The sequence below is a fragment of the Trachypithecus francoisi genome, unplaced genomic scaffold, assembly GCF_009764315.1.
Source record: "Trachypithecus francoisi isolate TF-2019V2 unplaced genomic scaffold, Tfra_2.0 Lachesis_group1, whole genome shotgun sequence".
Lineage (NCBI taxonomy): Eukaryota > Metazoa > Chordata > Mammalia > Primates > Cercopithecidae > Trachypithecus > Trachypithecus francoisi.
The window spans coordinates 106514114-106533843 of NW_022681454.1; the positions used below are offsets into that span (position 1 = coordinate 106514114).

Sequence of the window (19730 nt, forward strand, 5' to 3'; positions counted from 1 at the left end):
AGTGAAGATATGAATGTAATTTTGAAAATATCTGAGTTTATTAAATCAGATCACCATTTTATGAAGATAGATTATTTGCATGATTATTTCTTGCTATTTGTAAGGTACCCCAGTAGTTCTCAGGTGGGGGGCAATTTTTCCCTGAGGGAACAATGGGCAGTATCTGGAAACATTTTTGGTTGTCACAAGTGGATGAGGTAGGAAGGTGGAGACGATAAAGGCGTCTAGTGGGGAAAGGCCTGGGATACTGCAAAACATCTCACGCTGTGCAGAACAGCCCCAGAATAAAGAATTATCCAGCCCTGAATGTCATTAGTGCTGAAGTTGAGAGACCCTGTTTTATCTGTATAAAATCTCCATCATGGGTGTTGGCACCTGACATGTAGAAAGAAAACTTTTCTTCTTTATATTCTCACAGTGGTTGCACTCTGGAAAAAAATAATATAGCAGATGACAGATACAAGGTAGTTTACTTCAAGTACATACAAAAGATCCTTAATCTCTCTTTTTAGCTGGTAGAACCCTTACATGAGTCCCAGGAGGAATGTTTCTCTCAATTCGGTGATGGATTACAAAGATCATGTGACTAGAGAAATTTTAAGAGTTGATTTCTCAACACAAAGTGCACAATATTTTTTTGTTTTTTAGCCAAATCTTTCTCTTTCCAATTACTCTTAAAAGCTTCAATTAGGTGCTAATCTGTTTTATCACATCTCCAATACTTGCTAATCTCACTTTTAACAAGGATGGCTACTCATTATCCTCCAGACATGTGGTAGTATAGTTTCAAACTCTTGAGTCTAAGAATCTGAAGGGTTTCCTATCAAGAACAAGGAAAAACTTAAAATAGTTGTGAATTTATGTCAAGTCATTAGGAAAGGATCAGCCTGATGCCTAAAATTCCATCCCTATATTCCTTCCTTTGGGTTAAAACATTGCTTCTAAAGGACAACTGTTAGAATGCAAACAATTTGCCTGGGTGAGCTAATTTATGAATGTATTAGGTTGGTGCAAAGGTAATTGCTATTTTGGCCATTATTTTCAATGGTAAAATAAGTTGGCTAGATTTATTTATATGAGATGTAGAAATAGAAAAGGCTCATGAGATTATGCAATTTCAGCCCAACTCTGATTTCAATCATGTCACTTGGGTAGCTGGATGTCGGCCATAGTGGAATATTTACACCATGAAAATCTTCAACAGTACAAATTGGGGCTTCTGCCCACCTCGCAACCTCCGTTCCCCAAGAAGACCAGCTTACCTGCCCTTGGCTGAAATTAAGAGACAAAAAGTTTTGGTTGGGCATTTTTATCATGAAAGAGCTGGGAATACAGCCCAAGGCGCATAAAAAGACACCCTGCTACTCTGGTCACAGTGTGAGGGCATGAAGGACTGTGAGGGCATGAAAGGAAGGAGGCCTATTGGAGGAAGAGGGCCAGAAGAATAAAGGCCATAATGAGAAATTCATCAAGTTCATGTCTGTAAGCTCAAACTCCAAGGAAATCTTGCAAAGCTTGGAATTGAGTTTAGTTGAAGATCTGGAAAGTTCCATTAGCAAATGGAATGGAATAAGCTGTCTTTACGGTTGCATCAAAATTTCACCATTACTATAGTTGAAATGATTAATACATGATGGTTGGCTGCCTAGTTTAAATAGTGTGTAGGATAATTTTTAGTTTCAAAGCTATGATATAAATACTATTTCCAGAAATATTGACTTAGGGATCAGAGGAGGTTTAATAATGCTACATCAAAACAAAGACACCATATCTGTGACTACTTTATTATTTAAACAATTTTGGAAATGCATAAAGATGACAAGTTCTTAAAATAATAGACTTTTTATATGTAACAACATAATTTTGTTGTGAATGGGGAAATATTAATAACAATTTTAAAATTTGATTTTGCAGAGAGTATGTAATATAGAGAAAAAAGTTTCTGGAATGGCAATAAATTGGATAAATGAAGAAGTTATTTGGTCAAATCAACAGGAAGGAATCATTACAGTAACAGATATGAAAGGAAATAATTCCCACATTCTTTTAAGTGCTTTAAAATATCCTGCAAATATAGCAGTTGATCCAGTAGAAAGGTAAGTTCTGCTGTATTCAGACATTGAAATATATTTACAAATCTAGTGAAGATTGATAGAATTATAACATTTAAATTCAAAAGGATCCTCTCACTGAGACCAAAGCTCTCTTTTGTAGCACACAGGCACCGTTTTCTACAGGACAGTTGCCTGCATTTCAACTGAGACAGGATCCTTTCATAAATATTCCTAAGTATCATGGTTTTCTGCTATAGAGGCATAACTCCCCTTCTAACTTGAATTTGCTTGTAATGTTACAATAGGGCAGTGTTTACTTGTTGAATACATTTTCATTCAAAACAGTCAAACTTGCCCTGTGCAGGAGCTGCTGAAACATTGAGAGAGTTGGCCATTAAGGCACTATACATTCATTTTTGTGTCTATGTAATGTGTTTTCCCTCAGGTTTATATTTTGGTCTTCAGAGGTGGCTGGCAGCCTTTACAGAGCAGATCTTGATGGTGTGGAAGTGAAGTCTCTGTTAGAGACATCAGAGAAAATAACAGCTGTGTCATTGGATGTGCTTGATAAGCGGCTATTTTGGATTCAGTACAGCAGAGAAGGAAGCAATTCTCTTATTTGCTCCTGTGATTATGATGGAGGTTCTGTCCATATTAGTAAACATCCAACACAGTAAGTTTTACTCTTGGTATAAAATAAAACAGTTGTCATTTGAAGTCCACAAGATAAATTAATTTTACTTTTGTCAACAGAACTGGTATAGTCATTTAGGCCGCAGATTTTGAATCCAAAAGAGTTCAAGCTCCAGATTGAACTCATCTGTTAGATGAGTGACTTTGAGTAGCTCCAGATTGAACTCATCTGTTAGATGAGTGACTTTGAGTAGGTTCTATAACTTCTCTTATCCTCAGTTTCCTTTAATGTGAGGATAATCATAGCATCTCTCTCGGGATTATTGTGAAGGGAAAGTAAATGAATACAAACAAAAATAATTAACAGAGTATTTGGCACATAATAAGTTCTCACATGTTGATCATAGTTATTCTTTTTGGAATTATTATGTTATATATATTTTTATATTTCATTGGTTTGCTATCATAGTTATTCTTTTTGGAATTATTATGTTATATATATTTTTATATTTCATTGATTTGCTATCATGCCAGCAACTGACTTTCCAGCTTTGTGGCAAAAGGCAGAAATTAGTCATGTGAAATTGATGTCACTAGAAACCCATTCTTACCCTGTTCCTATGTTCTTCCCCATTTTCATCACTCTTATTGTATGACTAAAAGATTAATGAGATAATGGATCTGGAGCTAGAAATTATATCTTATTAGCTCAGAGTATGATGACATAAATAAAATTTTAAACTTAATATACTTTTCTAAACCTAAATGAGAAACAATGGAAAAGGTAGGTAGTTAAAACTTAGACAATAAATTGAAATGAAGTAAAACTCTAATAAGCCAAGGAACAAATGTTCTATTGTTCTTTTTTCTTTTGTGGTTGCTTTTTAGGCACAATTTGTTTGCAATGTCCCTTTTTGGTGACCATGTCTTCTATTCAGCATGGAAAACGAGGACAATTTGGATAGCCAACAAACACACTGGAAAGGATATGGTTAGAATTAACCTCCATCCATCATTTGTACCACCTGGTGAACTGAAAGTAGTGCATCCACTTGCACAGCCCAAGGCAGAAGATGATGCTCGGGAGCGTGGTGAGTCATCATTGACCTTGTGCGGGGCCTGACACCTAGTTCTCACCCATTTACCTGCTTGAGCCAGACAATGAGGGCTTGTAGGGGGGAAGATATTTTTTTCTTCAACCCTCATATATTCTTAGTTATAATAGACCCCTGTAAGAAAAGGCAGATTAACAAGAGAAAAACAAATAGAAGTCCAGGCATGGTGGCTCATACTTGTAATCTCTGCACTTTGGAAAGCTGAGGTGGGAGGATTGCTTGAGGCCAGGAGTTTGAGACCAGCCTGGACAACATAGCAAGACTCTGTCTGAAAGAAAAGAAAGAAAGAAGAAAGAAAGAAAGAAAGAAAGAAAGAAAGAAAGAGAGAGAGAGAGAGAGAAAGGAAAGGAAAAGAAAGGAAAGGAAAGGAAAAAAAAGGAAATAGAAATGGATTAGCATGCACATTTGTATATACATGGGAGAAACCTGGGGAATTAGTAGCTCTCAAAGAGGTGGCTTTAAATGCCAGGTTATGTAGTATCTTTAATAAAGAACAGTAAATTTTTAGAGAAGTGACAAGACAGAGGAAAAGGACTTTGAGTTTCTATGGGCAGCAAGTTGGGGGAAGGCAAATAAATGGCAGCTAAATGCTAGTTAATAAAGCTTCTTGGCCTGGCGTGGTGGCTGACGCCTGTAATCCCAGCACTTTGGGAGGCCAAGGCGGGTGGATCACAAGGTCAGGAGATGGAGACCATCCTGGTTAACATGGTGAAACCCCATCTCTACTAAAAATACAAAAAAATTAGCCGGGTGTGATGGCGGGTGCCTGTAGTCCCAGCTGCTTGGGAGGCTGAGGAAGGAGAATGGCGTGAACCCAGGAGGTGGAGCTTTCCATGAGCCAAGATTGCGCCACTGCACTCCAGCCTGGGCGACAGAGCAAGACGCTGTCTCAAAAAATAATAAATAAATAAATAAAAATAAAAAAATAAAGCTTGTTAATGTAGATACCTCTGCAGCCATTGCCAGGCCATAAGGATCTAAAGTTGTCTTCAGTGGTTAACTTTTGTGATTCCTGGTAGAGAAGGGGTACCTATTGTCTTCGTAAATCTATGTCTTGCATTTAGGCAAACAGAGATAGCTTTTCTATATCTATTTCTTTTTAATTGTTTGAAGCTCAACAATCTTTCCTATTTTGGAGTGGCATATTCTGGGATCTACAGGGCCATCTCTGATTTTTCCCACTGTCGCACCCCCAATTTCTAATCCAACACCAAATCCATTCCATTCTACCTTCTAAACACTTTTCAAATGTCCACTTCTCTTCTCTACTGCCACTGCCATAGTCTAAACAGACAGGCACTTTTTGTTTGGCCTACTATAGTAGCCGCTCAACTGATCCTTCTGTTTTCTGAATCTGATCCATTCATTCTCCTGCACAAAATCTGTCAAAAGCTTTTCTTTGCACTTAGGTTGAAGTTCAGCATTTTACCAGTCTCGTCAATATTTGACCATCCTGCTCTAGTGATCTCTGCCCTCACTAGAATTTAGTGCAAGTCTTGCTATAACTCCTCAAACATGCTAATCTCCTTCATTCCTTTAGGGTTTTGCAGCCACTCTTCCTTGGCTTAGGCTTCTCTTCAGTTCTGAGCTTAAATGTCGTGTCCTCAGATAGGTCTTCTCTGATAAGCCAATCAAAATAGGCCCCTTCACCTCTTACTTTTTTCATAGTACACCTTTCATTGAACCCATCACAAGGTGTAACTACGTACACATTTGCTTTCTTTGGATTCTCTCTCCCATTTGATTGTAAGTGCCATACAGGTAGAAACCATGTATATTTTGTTTGCTTTTTTTAGCCACCATATATACAGTAGATATTTATAAATTAATTAATTTTAGATGGTAAATATTAGTGAAAAGAATAAGTGATTGACTGAATCTAGTCACAGTCCCAAATTTCCACTTCTAAATGTGGTCTTCTCTGTTTGAATTTTTTTTTTTTAATCTGTAAGGTATTATTTATTAAGATCTTAAGCCTCACCCCTGAACTCAAATGGGATGGGATAAAGAGTAAGGAAAGAGGTTACAGGAGACAGAAAACAAAGCCCAACTCTTCCAAGCTCACCACCTAGCCAAGTTCTTCGAATTCCTGAGGGAACCCAGGGCTGGAGGCTGGGCTGCAGGAAGGCAGCATCCCTGGGAGGTTCCAAGTTCTGGGCAGGGGTACAGAGCTGTTGCATGTGTGGGGGGTAGGGTAAGGGAAAGGCTCCAGAGCTACTTTCGTTCACATCTTCAACTATTCTCTCTTCCATTTGCATGTTCATCTCACCATTCCTGACCCAGCCAGCCCCCTATCACTGAGTACTACTGCTGCTGCTGGTCCTCTCCTCCCCAAATCCACCTGCCCACTGGCATCTAGCTCCTCCTCCAGCCACACCCACACTCACTCATCCCCTTCCTCACAACGACCGCACCCAAAAGACACGGTACTGGGGAACCCAGCTTCTTCACTCAGATGTTAACTAAAGGCCCAAGGGAATGTGCTGGACAAGGTCCCCCCACCCCCAAGACCAAGGACCCTAGGTTTTCCTTGCCCTGGAGGGAGCTAGACATGGGAACAGGGGAGAGGGTGGAGATGAGGTAACCAGTCCACAGGTCTGCAATCCTCAAAAAAAAACAAAACAACAAAACAAAACCCTACAGATAACTCTCAGAACTAGCAAATAAGGGCCCAAAGCCATTTCCAATCATCCCCATTCTTTTTTTTTTTCCTCCGGACAATGGTCCAGCCATCTTCCACGATATTCTCTTCCTTAATAGTCTGAGCGTCTGGATCAGAGGGTTGAGGCTGGGAGCAGACCCCATCTGTAGCAGCCCCATCATTCGGAGCTGTGACCTCCATCTTTTCCACACTGTCCACATCATCTTCATCCTCATCAGTCTCTCTAGCTGTTTTAAGTGCAGTGGCTTTGACCTTGCATTTTCTTTGAGTGATGCGAGAGGCCATCTCCCTCAGAGCAGCCCCGTCACCCCTCTGGAAGTGGTGGAACATGGTCTGCAGTTGCTGGCTCACCTGGGGCAGACTCCCGTCTTCCACAGCTGTATCAAACTCGTTGGTCAACAGCTCTCCAAGGAAATCTTCCACCTCATCTAGCTCCAAGTCAGCACTGCGCATGAAGTAATCCTCCACTGCACCCCCCAGCCACTTGGCCTTCTCCTGGCTGTGCACAACCCCGAAGCCATTCTCCACAGCGATCTGCAAGGTCGGCCAGGCCTCCAGGGCCTCGCAGACCCCAGCTCGGAAAAGAACTCGCGCATCTTCTGCAGCTCCCGCCGTTATCCGGCCCCAGTCCCTGAATTCTTTAGCGTGTAATTGTTTTTAAAAAGTTTTTAGGCCTGTAATCCCAGCACTTTGGGAGGGCAAGGCGGACAGATTGCTTGAGGTCAGGAGTTCGAGACCAGTCTGGCCAACATGGCAAAACCCTGTCTCTACCAAAAATACAAAAATTAGCTGGGCATGGTGGCGCATGCCTATAGTCCCAGCTATTTGGGGGGCTGAGGCAGGAGGATGGCTTGAACCCAGGAGGCGGAGGCTGCAGTGAGCCAAGATTGCTCCACTGCACTCCAGACTGGGTGACAGAGTGAGACTCTGTCTCAAATTAAAATTAAAAAAAAAAGTTGTTAGGCTTTTGTGAAATACCACAAGGGGCCTACAGAAAAAAAAAGGTTGTCAGGTTTAAAAAATGTATTATGATCGTTAGGCTGCTCAATGTACCTCATAAATGATGTGCCACTAACATCTCGCCTTTATGTAAAAGTTTTATTTCAAGAAGGTTTTAAAATAGATTTAATGTTAGCCTTAAATAGCTCTCTGAAGCGCAGAAATAGAGATAGAATTGTTTATATCTTCTACTTTCTTTCTTTTTTTTTTTAAATAGAGTCTTACTCTGTCACCCAGACTGGAGTGCAGTGGTGCGATCTCACTTTAATTCACAAAGCTAGAGTTGTGGGAAACAGTTCAACTGTGGGTTCTAGCACCACATTAAGTAGCAACAACCTAGTGGCAATGCTATAAAATAGACGGGTGAATCCATAATAGTAGTGTAGATAGTCTACACATAAAGGTAGTGAATCTGATACACTGCCACATACCTTCCATGGGAAATTTCAACTCAAGCTGTCTTCACATACAACTCATTGTCTGAGTGGTGATGACTCACAACAAAATCGTAACCGATAACCATTATGAACAAGTATTTACTGAGTCCCAGTGTTTACTGAGTCCCATTCATAATAATTAGAGATATGTCTGCCATCATCATCACCCTCTCTTACATTTATATGTAACCTCCGAATTTTCAAAGTGTTTTCATGGGCTTTAGTTTATCGGTTTGTCACAGCAATGTTGTGAGACAGGAAGGGTAGGAATAATGGTACTCATTTCGTAATTGAGAGACCTGAAGAAATAGATCATCTTTTCCATGATTACATAGCTAGTTAATGATGAATGTGGGAGAAAATTTCCTATCATCAATCTCTCAGTTTAGTGTTCTTTCTGCCATAAATATATTGTCTCTTCAGAGCCCCTCACTACTTAGCCTCTGTGACAAGGAGTTCAAATAGGATAACTGAAAGCATGAATTTCAGAAGAAAATCTACAATGATTTACTAAAGAGCAGTCCCAAACAATGTGGCAAGTAATAGAATTTGATTGGAAAGCCTCTGCCAGCTGCAGAGCCACAGATAAACCTGGAACCCGGAAGACAATTGGTATTGGAGATTGGCTTAGGTTACTGACCAAAAGATGCACTTCACACATACTCCAAGTGCAAAGGACTTTTGATTTCAGGGGCACTGTTACTTTGGCGATTATTGATTCAGTTTAAATTGTTTTAGTGTCTTAGAAAGCAGGAGCTCTTTACCTGTGATGTAGGGCCTGTGGATCTCTTGATTTTAGGGTTAGATGAAAATATGTACTGTTCCACCTAGGGAGATGGTATATAAATTTTATCAGGTTTTCAATGTGTCTGACATCCTTCAGATTTTTATTTTTATTTATTTATTTATTTATTTATTTTGAGACAAAGTCTGGCTCTGTTGCCCAGGCTGGAGTGCAATGGTTTGATCTCGGCTCACTGCAACCTCCATCTCCTGGCATCAAGCAATCCTCCTGCCTCAGCCTCCTGAGTAGCTGGGATTACAGGCGTACATCGGCACATCTGGCTAATTTTGTTGTATTTTTGGTAGATGTGGGGTTTCACCACATCGTCCAGGCTGGTCTCAAACTCCTGAACTCAAGCGATCTACCTGCCTAAGCCTCCCAAAGTCCTGGGGTTACAGGCATGAGCCACTGTGCCCAGCCTATCCTTCACATGTAAAGACATACTTCTCTAGAGGCTGGTTAGTTCCTCATGGATATTATGCCTAAATTGCAGCTCCGCTGGTGATTGGAAGGTAGTACTTTGCTTTACAAAGCATTTAGTAGTGAAACTACTTCAATGAAAAAATAACAGAAAAATCATATAATCTGGTTGATACTATTTTTGTTGTAAAATATAAATATTTATACAAATATGAATATCAATAAACTTCTTGCAAAATGCCTAAGCTATCATTTGTCAAAGTATGTTCTACAAAACTCTAGTACTTTTTTTTTTTTGAGACAGTCTCACTCTATTGCCGAGGCTGGAGTGCAGTGGTGCAATCTCAGCTCATTGCAACCTCCGCCTTCTGGGTTTTAAGCAATTCTCTCTGCCTCAGCCTCCTGAGTCACTGGGATTACAGGCACCCACCACCATACCCAGCTAATTTGTATTTTTAGTAGAGAGGGGGTTTTGCCATATTGGCCAGGCTGGTCTTAAACTCTTGACCTCAGATGATCCACCCGCCTTGACCTCTCAAAGTGCTGGGATTACAGGCATGAGCCACAGTGCCTGGCCTCAAAACTCTACTTCTATGGGATTTAATGAGGTTACTTAGGGGAAGAAAACCTTTTGGGGGTCAAGCAATTTAGAGATGGTGTGTTCAATAAAGTTGAATGAGTTTTTTCTCATTCTGAGTGGAATTTCTCAGAACCATTCATATGGTTATGTGCATCATTACTCTCTAACAGTGACACAACCCATGTCATTTTTCTGTTTTACTTCCTATGCAGCAGCCCACAGGACTCTTGAATCTATTGTTTGTAGTTCAGACTTCTTTTTGGTGGGGGGCTCTAGACAAATTTTTTTTAAAAAAGGACTCAGGCATAATGAGTGTCAAGCTGCAAAGATCTGCTGCAGAGTTAAGCTACAGAGATAATTGACTTTAAACATGGGAATTTATTCATAATATACAAAAAGGAGCAGCCCTGGTGAAGACTGCCTGGCCAAGGCAAGGCAGGGGTTTACAAAGGCAAAGCCACAGAACTTCACGTGGAAGATTGGTTTGTTGGTTTGAACAAGTCCTTGGCTTGTAGATTCAGGTTGTCTCATTCTGGAGGAGCTTCCTGCTGCAGATATATCTGCATGCTGCACCCCAAGTCCAAGTAATAGAGCCACAGTTGCACCATCAGGCTGTTTTCTGATGATCTGACCAGTTTCCTAAAGAGCAGTTGCCCTGGTCCTTCTTCTGGGCCATACCTACTTGCTGTCTGCACCTTCCAAGCTCAGGGTCCTGCAGTGGGCCCATAAAATGTATGTGTTTGGGCCCAGTAAAAATATCCTTATCAAGGCCCTTTTAATTATCTGCCTTGTAAGCATGTCTACTTGGATTTCTTCCAAGTGTTTCAGACTCAGAGAAAATAACTGACCTACCAACTTTCACCTCCCTCTTCCTCAGCTTCTCTCCCTCTAGTGTAATCAACTCAGTGAATGGCGTCACTCTCCACCCCATCTCCTAAAGCAAAAACCGAGGAGTTGCCTGTTCCTTCATCCTCCTCACTCTCATCCCAACAATTCTACCCTTTACCATCTAACCACTGTGACCTTCCCGCAGGTTTCTCTCTCCAGCATCCTCCTGACTAGTATCCCTGTCTCCATTTTCTCTGCTGCAGGGAACATAATCCCTCAAAAAAGAAGGCCCAGTCATGTCACTGTTTGATTAAAATCTGCTGACAATTCCCAACACCAATAATTAAAGTGTAGTCTCTTCCTCAGGCTCACCAAGCCTTCTGCTCATTTCTGAGCTTCTTCTCTCAACCCTTGTTTGTATTACATTCTCTGTTGCAACCATTCTCAAAGATGTACTTTCCTTTCATGAAGTACACTTGCTCTCTTCTCCAGCCTGGTCTGCATACTCAGGAACTCGCCACCTCTGTCCCTTCACCCGCTGTCTCCCCTCATTCTTTGAGGTCCAACATAACTTCCTTCAGGAACACCTTCCTTGATCCACTGTGAGCCAAAGTTAGCTGTTCTGGAGAATGTGTTCTCAGAGAATTTCCCCAATCATATGACACTTACCATACTTTGCTGTAGTTGTCTGTCTTTTTATATTCCTTAGTCCTTGGAGGACAGAGAATACAACTCTCCATTGCATTCCCAATGCCTAAACGACTTGAATAAACAAGAGTTGAAAAAACAAGCAAGCCAGGTGTGGTGGCTCATACCTGTAATCCCAGCACCTTGGGAGGCCAAGGCGGGTGGATCACTTGAGGTCAGGAGATTGAGGCCAGCCTGGACAACATGGTGAAACCCTGTCTCTACTAAAAAAATAAAATAAAATAAAATACAAAAATTAGCTGGGTGTGGTGGTGTCCACCTGTAATCCCAGCTATTTGGGAGGCTGAGGCAGGAGAACCACTTGAACTCGGGCGGCAGAGGTTGCAGTGAGCCAAGATCAGGCCACTGCACTCTAGTCTGGGCAACAGAGCAAGACTCCATCTCAAACCCCACCGCCCTGGAAAAAAAAAAAAAAACAAGGGAAAAAAAATTCTTTGGCACTCTATCTCCTAAATAATATAATAAGGAAAAGTTTTAAAGATATGTAATATCTGAGTACATAGGCTTTTGTTTTTGTTATCTGTTTGTTTCAATTAGAATTTGAAATAACCCATCTAAGTACATGCAACTTCTTGGCTCACAGAGATCCCATGATTATTGCATGTGTACCAAATTATCTGTTCTTGTGATAATTTAAGGACTTTTCTTACAATATCTCACTTCATCTTTACAACAGCTCTATTAATTGTGATAATTAGTGTAATATTATAAATTAAAAGTTTTGAGGTTTAGAGACGTCACAATATCTTGTTGAAGGTCACAGGGTGGTGGAATTGGGATTTGAACCCAGGCAGACTGATACCATGCTGCATCTCCAAATACACTCTATTATCTATCATTTCATATTTTACATGTGCCTTATTTGTTTTGGGAAAGCCTGTAATTCTGTGTATCATTATTTATCCATGGCCTCCTGGTAGTTAAGTACTTCAGTTTGCACAGATCATGGAGTCAAAATCTTATTTCTCTTTTTCCTTTTAAATTTTTCTTTAATTTTTTTTTTTCAATTTCAGGAACTTAAAGTCTTTCTCTTTCTCTCTTGCTTCTCCCCTGGCTGTCCGAAAACAGGCACAGGATGAATCCCACATTTTTTGTTGGCATGATTAAACTTATTAGCCAGATATCCTGGCTGCCCTGACACCTACACTATTATACCAATCTCAGAAATAGTGTGGGAACATTTTTGTACACATCTTAATGACAAGTATTTTAAGTTCAACTTCTGGGGATTTTACAACTAGTTTATTGCTCATAGATACTATGTTGTAAAAGGTCCAAATATTTTTGCTTTTTTCTGTATTCTTTAAATGTAGATTTCAGTTTTAAGTTGTAAGAGAGCTTCAAAAGCATATTCTTTGGGAAATGAAGGTTATTTATTACTAATACTGTGTAAAATGCTTTACATTCATTTCATGCACAAAAAGATGGCTGAATTTAATTCTGTGAGTTCGTGAAGGATAATTGTGCCCACCTGGAAATGTACTTGCTTCTGGAAGCAATTAGTATAGCTAAAATTGCCAAGGTGGGAGTCTAATTCGTTTTGATCATTTTGTTGCTGGAGTGTCTACTATAAAATCTTGGTTATTTTGAAACCCCTGGAAAAGAATCATCCTAGAAAGATAAATATTTAGTTCATATAATTTTAAATTATTAGTTTAAACACATAAAATTCTGTTATTCTTCATGGAACTATTAGTAGAATATGGATTGCTATATTTTCTTAACATCATTTATAGTTATTGACATTTTCTTAGTGACTAGAGTCACATTTACAAGGATACATGCCATTGCAGCAAGCATAGCACTGGTTTGGGGCAAAGCTGGGTTTGCCCTGACACCAAATGGCTGCCATTTGAAATGTCTTTTAAATTATTGAAATTGCTCTTTATCATTTTTATGTTTTCTTTCTTGCTGCTGGCTCTCACATCTTGCAGGTTTTCACATACCTGGCTGTGGCCTCTGTTTATTTTCTAACCTGAGGCTTTTTCTTGCCATTTGTTTGTTCAGGAAACCAGATCATTAGTACTGTAGAATTTTTCACATTCTGGATTTTGCAGATTATATCCCCATGTGTCATTTAACATGTTTCTCTAATTTCCTTGATACCTATAAACTGGTAGTTTAGGCTTAGAAATCTGATCAGAATTAGATTGTTTGCAAGAATGCTTTATGGGTGGCACTGCAGTTGGTTCTGTAAGCTTCCCCACTGTACCACATTAAAAGGCACATGGGCTGGTTCTTATTCTTTTTTAGGGTGTTCAAAATTAATTAGCATTTCAGAGTTCACCAGCATGGTCCAGCCACTGCAAGTTCCCCATCAGTCTTTTGCTTAATGGTTTTAGAATCTATTGATTATCATTGCCTGGAGCCATTTTTTGTTAGAGGTTCAAAGCAGGAAATTGACGTTCTAATTCTATCACTGTTTATGCATATATTAGCTGGGATTCTTATACAAAGAGGAGCCTTTCCAAATCAGATATATGATTGTCCTTTGGAGGAGGAGCTTTTGTGGGAAAGGTAATTCAGTGTTCGATCCTATTTCTTAATTTACCTGTTTTCAAAATAAAGAGTTAGTGTCCTAACCCTCCAGCATCCTCCTAAGGTCACTTTTTCTTTAAGCATCTCTATAAAGTCATGGATTTTAAAAAATAATTGACATTTTTATTCACTGTAATTGCTACCGTTTTGATACTCAAATTGTACTATCTCTCTCTGGAAGGAACCCTGACCTAGGGTTTCTAGTCTGTGTGGGAAATTACCTACTGTCTTGCAGCCATTGACACTGGCAATCTGGAATGCAAGAATAAGGCTACATCTGGGCTCAGTGAGAAAAAACACTGGACTCATGCAGCCACTTCTGCCATTGGTGAATGTGGGTGGGGTGTGGTGGTAACAATGGGAGTGGAGGCATATACACCTTGTCTTTTTAAAATGTATTTTTAATTATGGATACATAATAGTTGTACGTATGTCATGGCTTGTATTTTCCATCTTCCTGCTATGGGCAACCAAACTGCCAGAAATGAGACTACAATAAGAAAAGACTCAATGGGCCTGAAGGGCTCTTCTAAGAGTTGAAAATATTATTTTTTTAAATTTATTTATTTATTTAGCTATGGAGTCTTGCTCTGTCACCCATGCTGGAGTACAGTGGCATGATCTCGGCTCACGGCAACCTCCACCTCCCAGGTTCAAGCAATTCTCATGTCTCAGCCTTCCAAGTAGCTGGGATTACAGGCATGCGCCGCTACACCCAGCTAATTTTTGTACTTTTAGTAGAGATGGGGTTTCACTCTGTTGGCCAGGCTGGTCTCCAACTCCTGGCCTCAGGTAATCTGCTCGCCTTGGCCCCCCAAAGTGCTGGGATTACAGGTATGAGCCACTGCGCCTGGTCAAAAGCATTATTTTTAAAGTGCTTTAAGTTTGTTGATTCATTTACTTTTTGATTCCTAAAAGGGTACAGATGGATACCATACCATGTGGCTAAATTCTGGCTAGGTGATTTTTTTTGTTTTTCTTTTTTTTTACTGTAATTAGGAATTTCAATAGCACAGAATGGCCATTCTTGTATTTTCTTCCTTGTATTTCTATCAGCTGACAAGAGTAAACTGCTATACTGTTCAGTCTGAGAAGTTTTTTGAGGAAGTTGAGGCAGTCATTTATTGAGAACTCATTAATGATGAAGACAATAAACAAATGAAGCAAAAATATAACCAGGTTTTTACAGACATTTCATAAAACTAACATACATTTTATGTGCATGTTTATATTTATACAAATGCATAAATATAAACACACACACATAGAATTGTACGTATCTGGTAAAAAGAGGGGGATTACAGTCAGAAGGCTTGGAATAGCATCCCAGTTCTACACTCTATTTTCTATGTGATCCTTAACAAGGCACTATTTCCTAATCTGTAAAATGGAAGATGATACTTGCTCTGTATAGCTCAAGGGCTTGTTATGAAAATGAAATGTGATAATATAAATAGTTTACAAAGTATTATTCAAAATTTTTATTGTTGTGTGCTAAATACTTAGTATTTAATATTTAACCAAATATTTAGTTATGACTTTAGAATGACTAAAGTTAATGAGTTTGAATGGAAGAGACTAGAAAGGCTTTGTTGATGAGGTGCGTCTTACATGGAATTTGAGGTAGACAAAGATGTGATCAGTGGAAAAAAACAGGAAAGGGAATCCCAAGTGCATTGTTTCAGAACTGGGCCAGGGTAAAATCTACAGATTCTCTGTGCTGTAGTAAAGCCCATGAGTGCCTGTGTGCTAGCCAGGCAGTTATTGAAGGTGCAGTTGGTGGTGGACATTAAATTCCATGATTAGGAGCTTTAATGATCTCAGAGGTAATTAAGCCTTATTGCTCAGCTCTCAGAAGGGGTGTTATCTGAGGTCAGCAGCAGCATTCTCAGTGCTAGCTTTGGCCTATTTTGAAGCTAAAGAACAGCAGAAGATTAAGGAGATTAAAGAAAATATAACCCTCAATCCTCTCTGTTTTGCCACCACCTAAAATGACCTTTTAAAGTGTTTAGTGTCTGAATTCAGGTCATGTCATCAGCACAACTAGGCAGAGGAGAACAGTGATTTCTTTCCTGCCTATGTCCATTACTGAAGAGAGATGTATATTGTCAATAAGCATCACTAAAACCATCAGCAGCATGGTACAGTGGAAAAAGTACTAGGCTAGCATCTTGTGACAAACCGTTTTGAGTTCCAGCTTTAAGGTTGATTGGAATTTTGATGAAAAAACAAATAGGGAGTTAGGTTGCAGGTGACATGATCACAGGGGTTTTTTGTGGATGTGTTCTAAACGTTTACTGGATGCCTATGTTGTAAAAGGCACCATGCTAGGTGTTACTGGGACTATAACTGTGAATAGGGTACATGCCTTGGCCTCAGAAGTTTATCAATGGAAAAAAGATGCATGTACATAATTGTGGTGGTGACAATGGTGATGATCATGATAAGAATAGATACAAATCCAGGTGAGAGGTAGTAGAAAGGTATGGGAAAAAAGAAAAAAATATATTGGATCTAGAAGAGCAAAGCATTTTCAATACCTGAGACAATAGTCATTTTCTTCATTAGACAGTTTGATTCTCTGTTACCATACTATAAGCAGTAATTAAGATTTGATAATCTTTAGAGGTATAAACTCAGAAGAATTTATCACAAACATTTAATTCTGTTTATAACTATAGAATTTTTTTAAAAGAGGGATCTCAGCAATACCTATTTCAACAAGTTTATTTTGTGAATTAGGAAACTTAGGTCAAAGAGATAAAGTGATACGCTGTAAAAGGAAGAACCAAGACAAAATTCAGTTTTCCTGATTCGTAATCCAGTAATCATCCAGTATGCTGAGTTTGGAAAGATTTTTATAGGGCAAAGGAAAGATTTTTGTAAGAAGCATAGTGTTTCAATTTTTTGTTACCTCAAGAAAGTGGTTGCATTTCAGTGCTATTAAAAGGCCAACTCAAACCTTTCTGGATTTTTGTTGTTGTTAACTTGTAAAGTTCATAAAAATAAAAGTTAAACATATTACTGCTTTTTAAAAAGAAATTTAAAGTGGATGAATTTTGTTTTCAGTATTTACAAGTTTCCAATTTTAGTCATTCACTTTTAAAATTTAGGCCATTTTATTTTTAATTTTGCTTAAAATTTTGATAGTTTAACTGGAACATATAGAACATGAAAAATAATATAACTATACATGTATAATTGGCATAAAAACCATAGGCAAGAAATACAATTTTTGGAATCAATTATCCACAAGATCATTCAATGTAAATCTTAACTGATTTAGCAGGTAATACTGCAATGGTATTGAGAGTTAACAAGACTGATTTTGCATTTAATTCTGTAAAGAGAATTGAAACAACAGATTCAAAATAACTAAGGAAATAACACAGACTAGCTAAAAGTAATTACTTGTAATTAAGATGAAGGTGTAGTGTTTCACTAGTACATTAGGCCAGTGCTTCTCAAAGTGTGTGAAGCAGCCTCCTGACATCATAATCACTCCTGATTCTTTAAAAATGCAGATTCCTGAGCCTTTGATTTACCAAATCAGAATCTTTAGAGGGTGGCATACTCTCTGGTGATCTCAATGTACACTAGGGACATTCTCAAGGGGGCAAGAATATGTTTCTACTGAATCTTACTGTTATTGGTCATGTCTAGTGATGTTAAATAAAATTTGTGGGAGGCAACTGATTTGGACTGAGCTCCTGCAATTGGCCCCAACAGACTAAACCAAAGTGAAGTCACTCATGCTAAAATTCCAATCACCAAACCAAAACTAACTTGTTTATCTGACCCCCTGAGGTCAGCTTTAACTGGTATCATAAGGAAATCCCATCTAGTTTAACCTTTACGAGGAAAGTAACCTGAAGTAAACTGATGTTAACCAATCCACAATATGTATCATGCTGTTTTCTTGTTCCTGCTCAAGCGATATCACAAAACTGACTGTGCTGCCACAGCCAGTGTAGCATCTGTCTATTTTTAGACAAGATGTTGCCCAATTCATGAATCCCAAATAAAAGCTAATTTGATCCTTTAATTAAGTTTGTTGAAATTTTATCTTTTGAGTTTTGAAATAGAGGGAAATGGATACAGACAGAGACTTCTTTATTAGTAGATAAACAGATGAGAGAAACCAAGCCTACTTGGAGAACAGTCTCAGGTCCTCTGCCCGCTTTGCTCAGGCTCTTGCTGATTTGTTTCCTGTGTCCTTCCCAGCAGTGGTGGTGTTCTCAGCAGTCCTTTCCTCAGGTCCTCAGCAGTTTCCACGATACGTCAGCTCTAGCTGATTTTAACAATGCCATGGCTTCAGAATCCATGACCCCAGTAGTTTTCCTTGGCCTTCACCTCTTGGCAGACCTCTGGACTCTGTATCTATGTGCATTCTAGGTATCTGCCCTTACACTTAAGCTTACTTCTGTATTTCTCATAGTATTTTACAATGGTCCTATTGTTTTTAAAATGGGCAAAAAATAAGGTGCAAAAGAAACAAAAATCTCATTAACTTTTTGGAAAGAGATATGTAGTTGTCTCCTAGTATCCGTGGGGGATTGGTATCCCCCAAGACACCCAAATCTGCAAGTGCTTAAGTCCCTAATATAAAATGGTATATTTGTATATAACCTTGGCACATCCTCCCATATACTTTAAATCATCTCTAAATTACTTATAATACCTAATACAATGCCTACATCACTTCATTCCTGTGAATTCAACATAGTGCTTGGCATATGACAAATTCATGTTTTGTTTTCTGGAACTTTGTGGAATTTTTTTTCCCAAAATTTTCAGTCCTGGGTTGGTTGAATCCACAGATATGGAGGGCCAACTGTAGGTGTTACTAGTTTAGCCCTTGATTCTGGCTCTGAAAATCAATGGTACAAAATTGACCACTTGTTCAATATAGCTGGCTAATTCAACCCAAGCAACCAACTCACTGAGCAAACTATACCGTTTATTATGGGATATTTGGAACACATGGGACGCTGGCAGCAATAACTTCAGAAATTTGAGGAACAGAGATATGGCAATGGTATATATTGAGTCTGAAAGACGTTCGTTAAATAATGATATTAAAAACAGCTAAATAGCTTACATATCTAACCTATAAATATTACACTTAAAAAGTATTCTTGGCCAGGCATGGTGGCTCACACCTGTAATCCCAACACTTTGGGAGGCTGAGATGGGCAGATCACTTGAGATCAGGAGTTTGAGACCAGTCTGGTCAACCCGTCTCTACTAAAAATACAAAAATTAGCCAGGTGTGGTGATGTGCGCCTATAATCCCAGCTACTTGGGAGGCTGAGGTAGGAGAATTGCTTGAACACAGGAGGCTGAGGTTGCAGTGAGCCAAGAGCGTGCCACTGCACTCCAGCCTGGGCAACAGAGGGAGACCTAGTCTCAAAAAAAAAAAAGTATTCTTAGGTTTTAGTCTGTTTTAATTTCTTAAGCAGATTATTTCATTTGCAGAATTTGTTTGCTTTTTTGTGATAAAAGTAAATTAGAATGAAAAAGCTAATAAGTAGTGTTTAGTATTCGCAACCTAAGAAATGACATCTCCAGCTACTCAGGACGCCCAATCCTGAGAGGTGTTGGAGAAGTAATACAATTGGAGAAAAAAGTGGGCTTAGGGATGCTGGGGAATCCGAACTCTGGCTGAGTTTGCCTCCGTGAGAGATGCAGCTGCAGACATTGCAGGGAGATAAGACCTCTTAAGAATCAGGAAGAGATTTAGCAGTGTCCTCTGTCAAAACACGGCTCCACTCCAAATAAAGCATCTTCTCTTTTAGAGCAGAAACTTCACAAATCGAGGAAGGGAAACTGCAGCAGCACTGTGTGTGGGCAAGACGCCCAGTCACACTTGTGCACGTGTGCAGAGGGATACGCCTTAAGTCGAGACCGGAAGTACTGTGAAGGTAATGACCGGCAGTACTGTGAAGGTAATGGAAGAGTCACTGCTTGAG

General features: G+C 39.3%; 2 protein-coding genes across 11 annotated transcripts in view; one reads left to right on the plus strand and one right to left on the minus strand.

Annotated features, from left to right (window-relative positions):
- EGF (epidermal growth factor) overlaps positions 1 to 19730 on the plus strand; it is a 107032-nt gene that overhangs the window by 27678 nt on the left and 59624 nt on the right. For 8 of the 10 annotated variants that reach the window (XM_033214989.1, XM_033214992.1, XM_033214991.1 and 5 more), the window contains exons 3-6: positions 1915 to 2096; positions 2500 to 2727; positions 3576 to 3778; positions 19557 to 19706. In XM_033214989.1, the coding sequence (XP_033070880.1) occupies positions 1915 to 2096; positions 2500 to 2727; positions 3576 to 3778; positions 19557 to 19706 (763 nt within the window). The remainder of the gene's footprint in view (positions 1 to 1914; positions 2097 to 2499; positions 2728 to 3575; positions 3779 to 19556; positions 19707 to 19730) is intronic. The other 2 variants (XM_033214990.1, XM_033214995.1) reach the window with 2 other exon arrangements.
- Positions 5733 to 7121, minus strand: LOC117086255 (pre-rRNA-processing protein TSR2 homolog; the record flags this gene model as incomplete). The annotated part of the gene is made up of 1 exon (XM_033215947.1): positions 5733 to 7121. A coding segment is annotated over one exon (663 nt), but the record flags the coding sequence as incomplete, so codon positions are not given.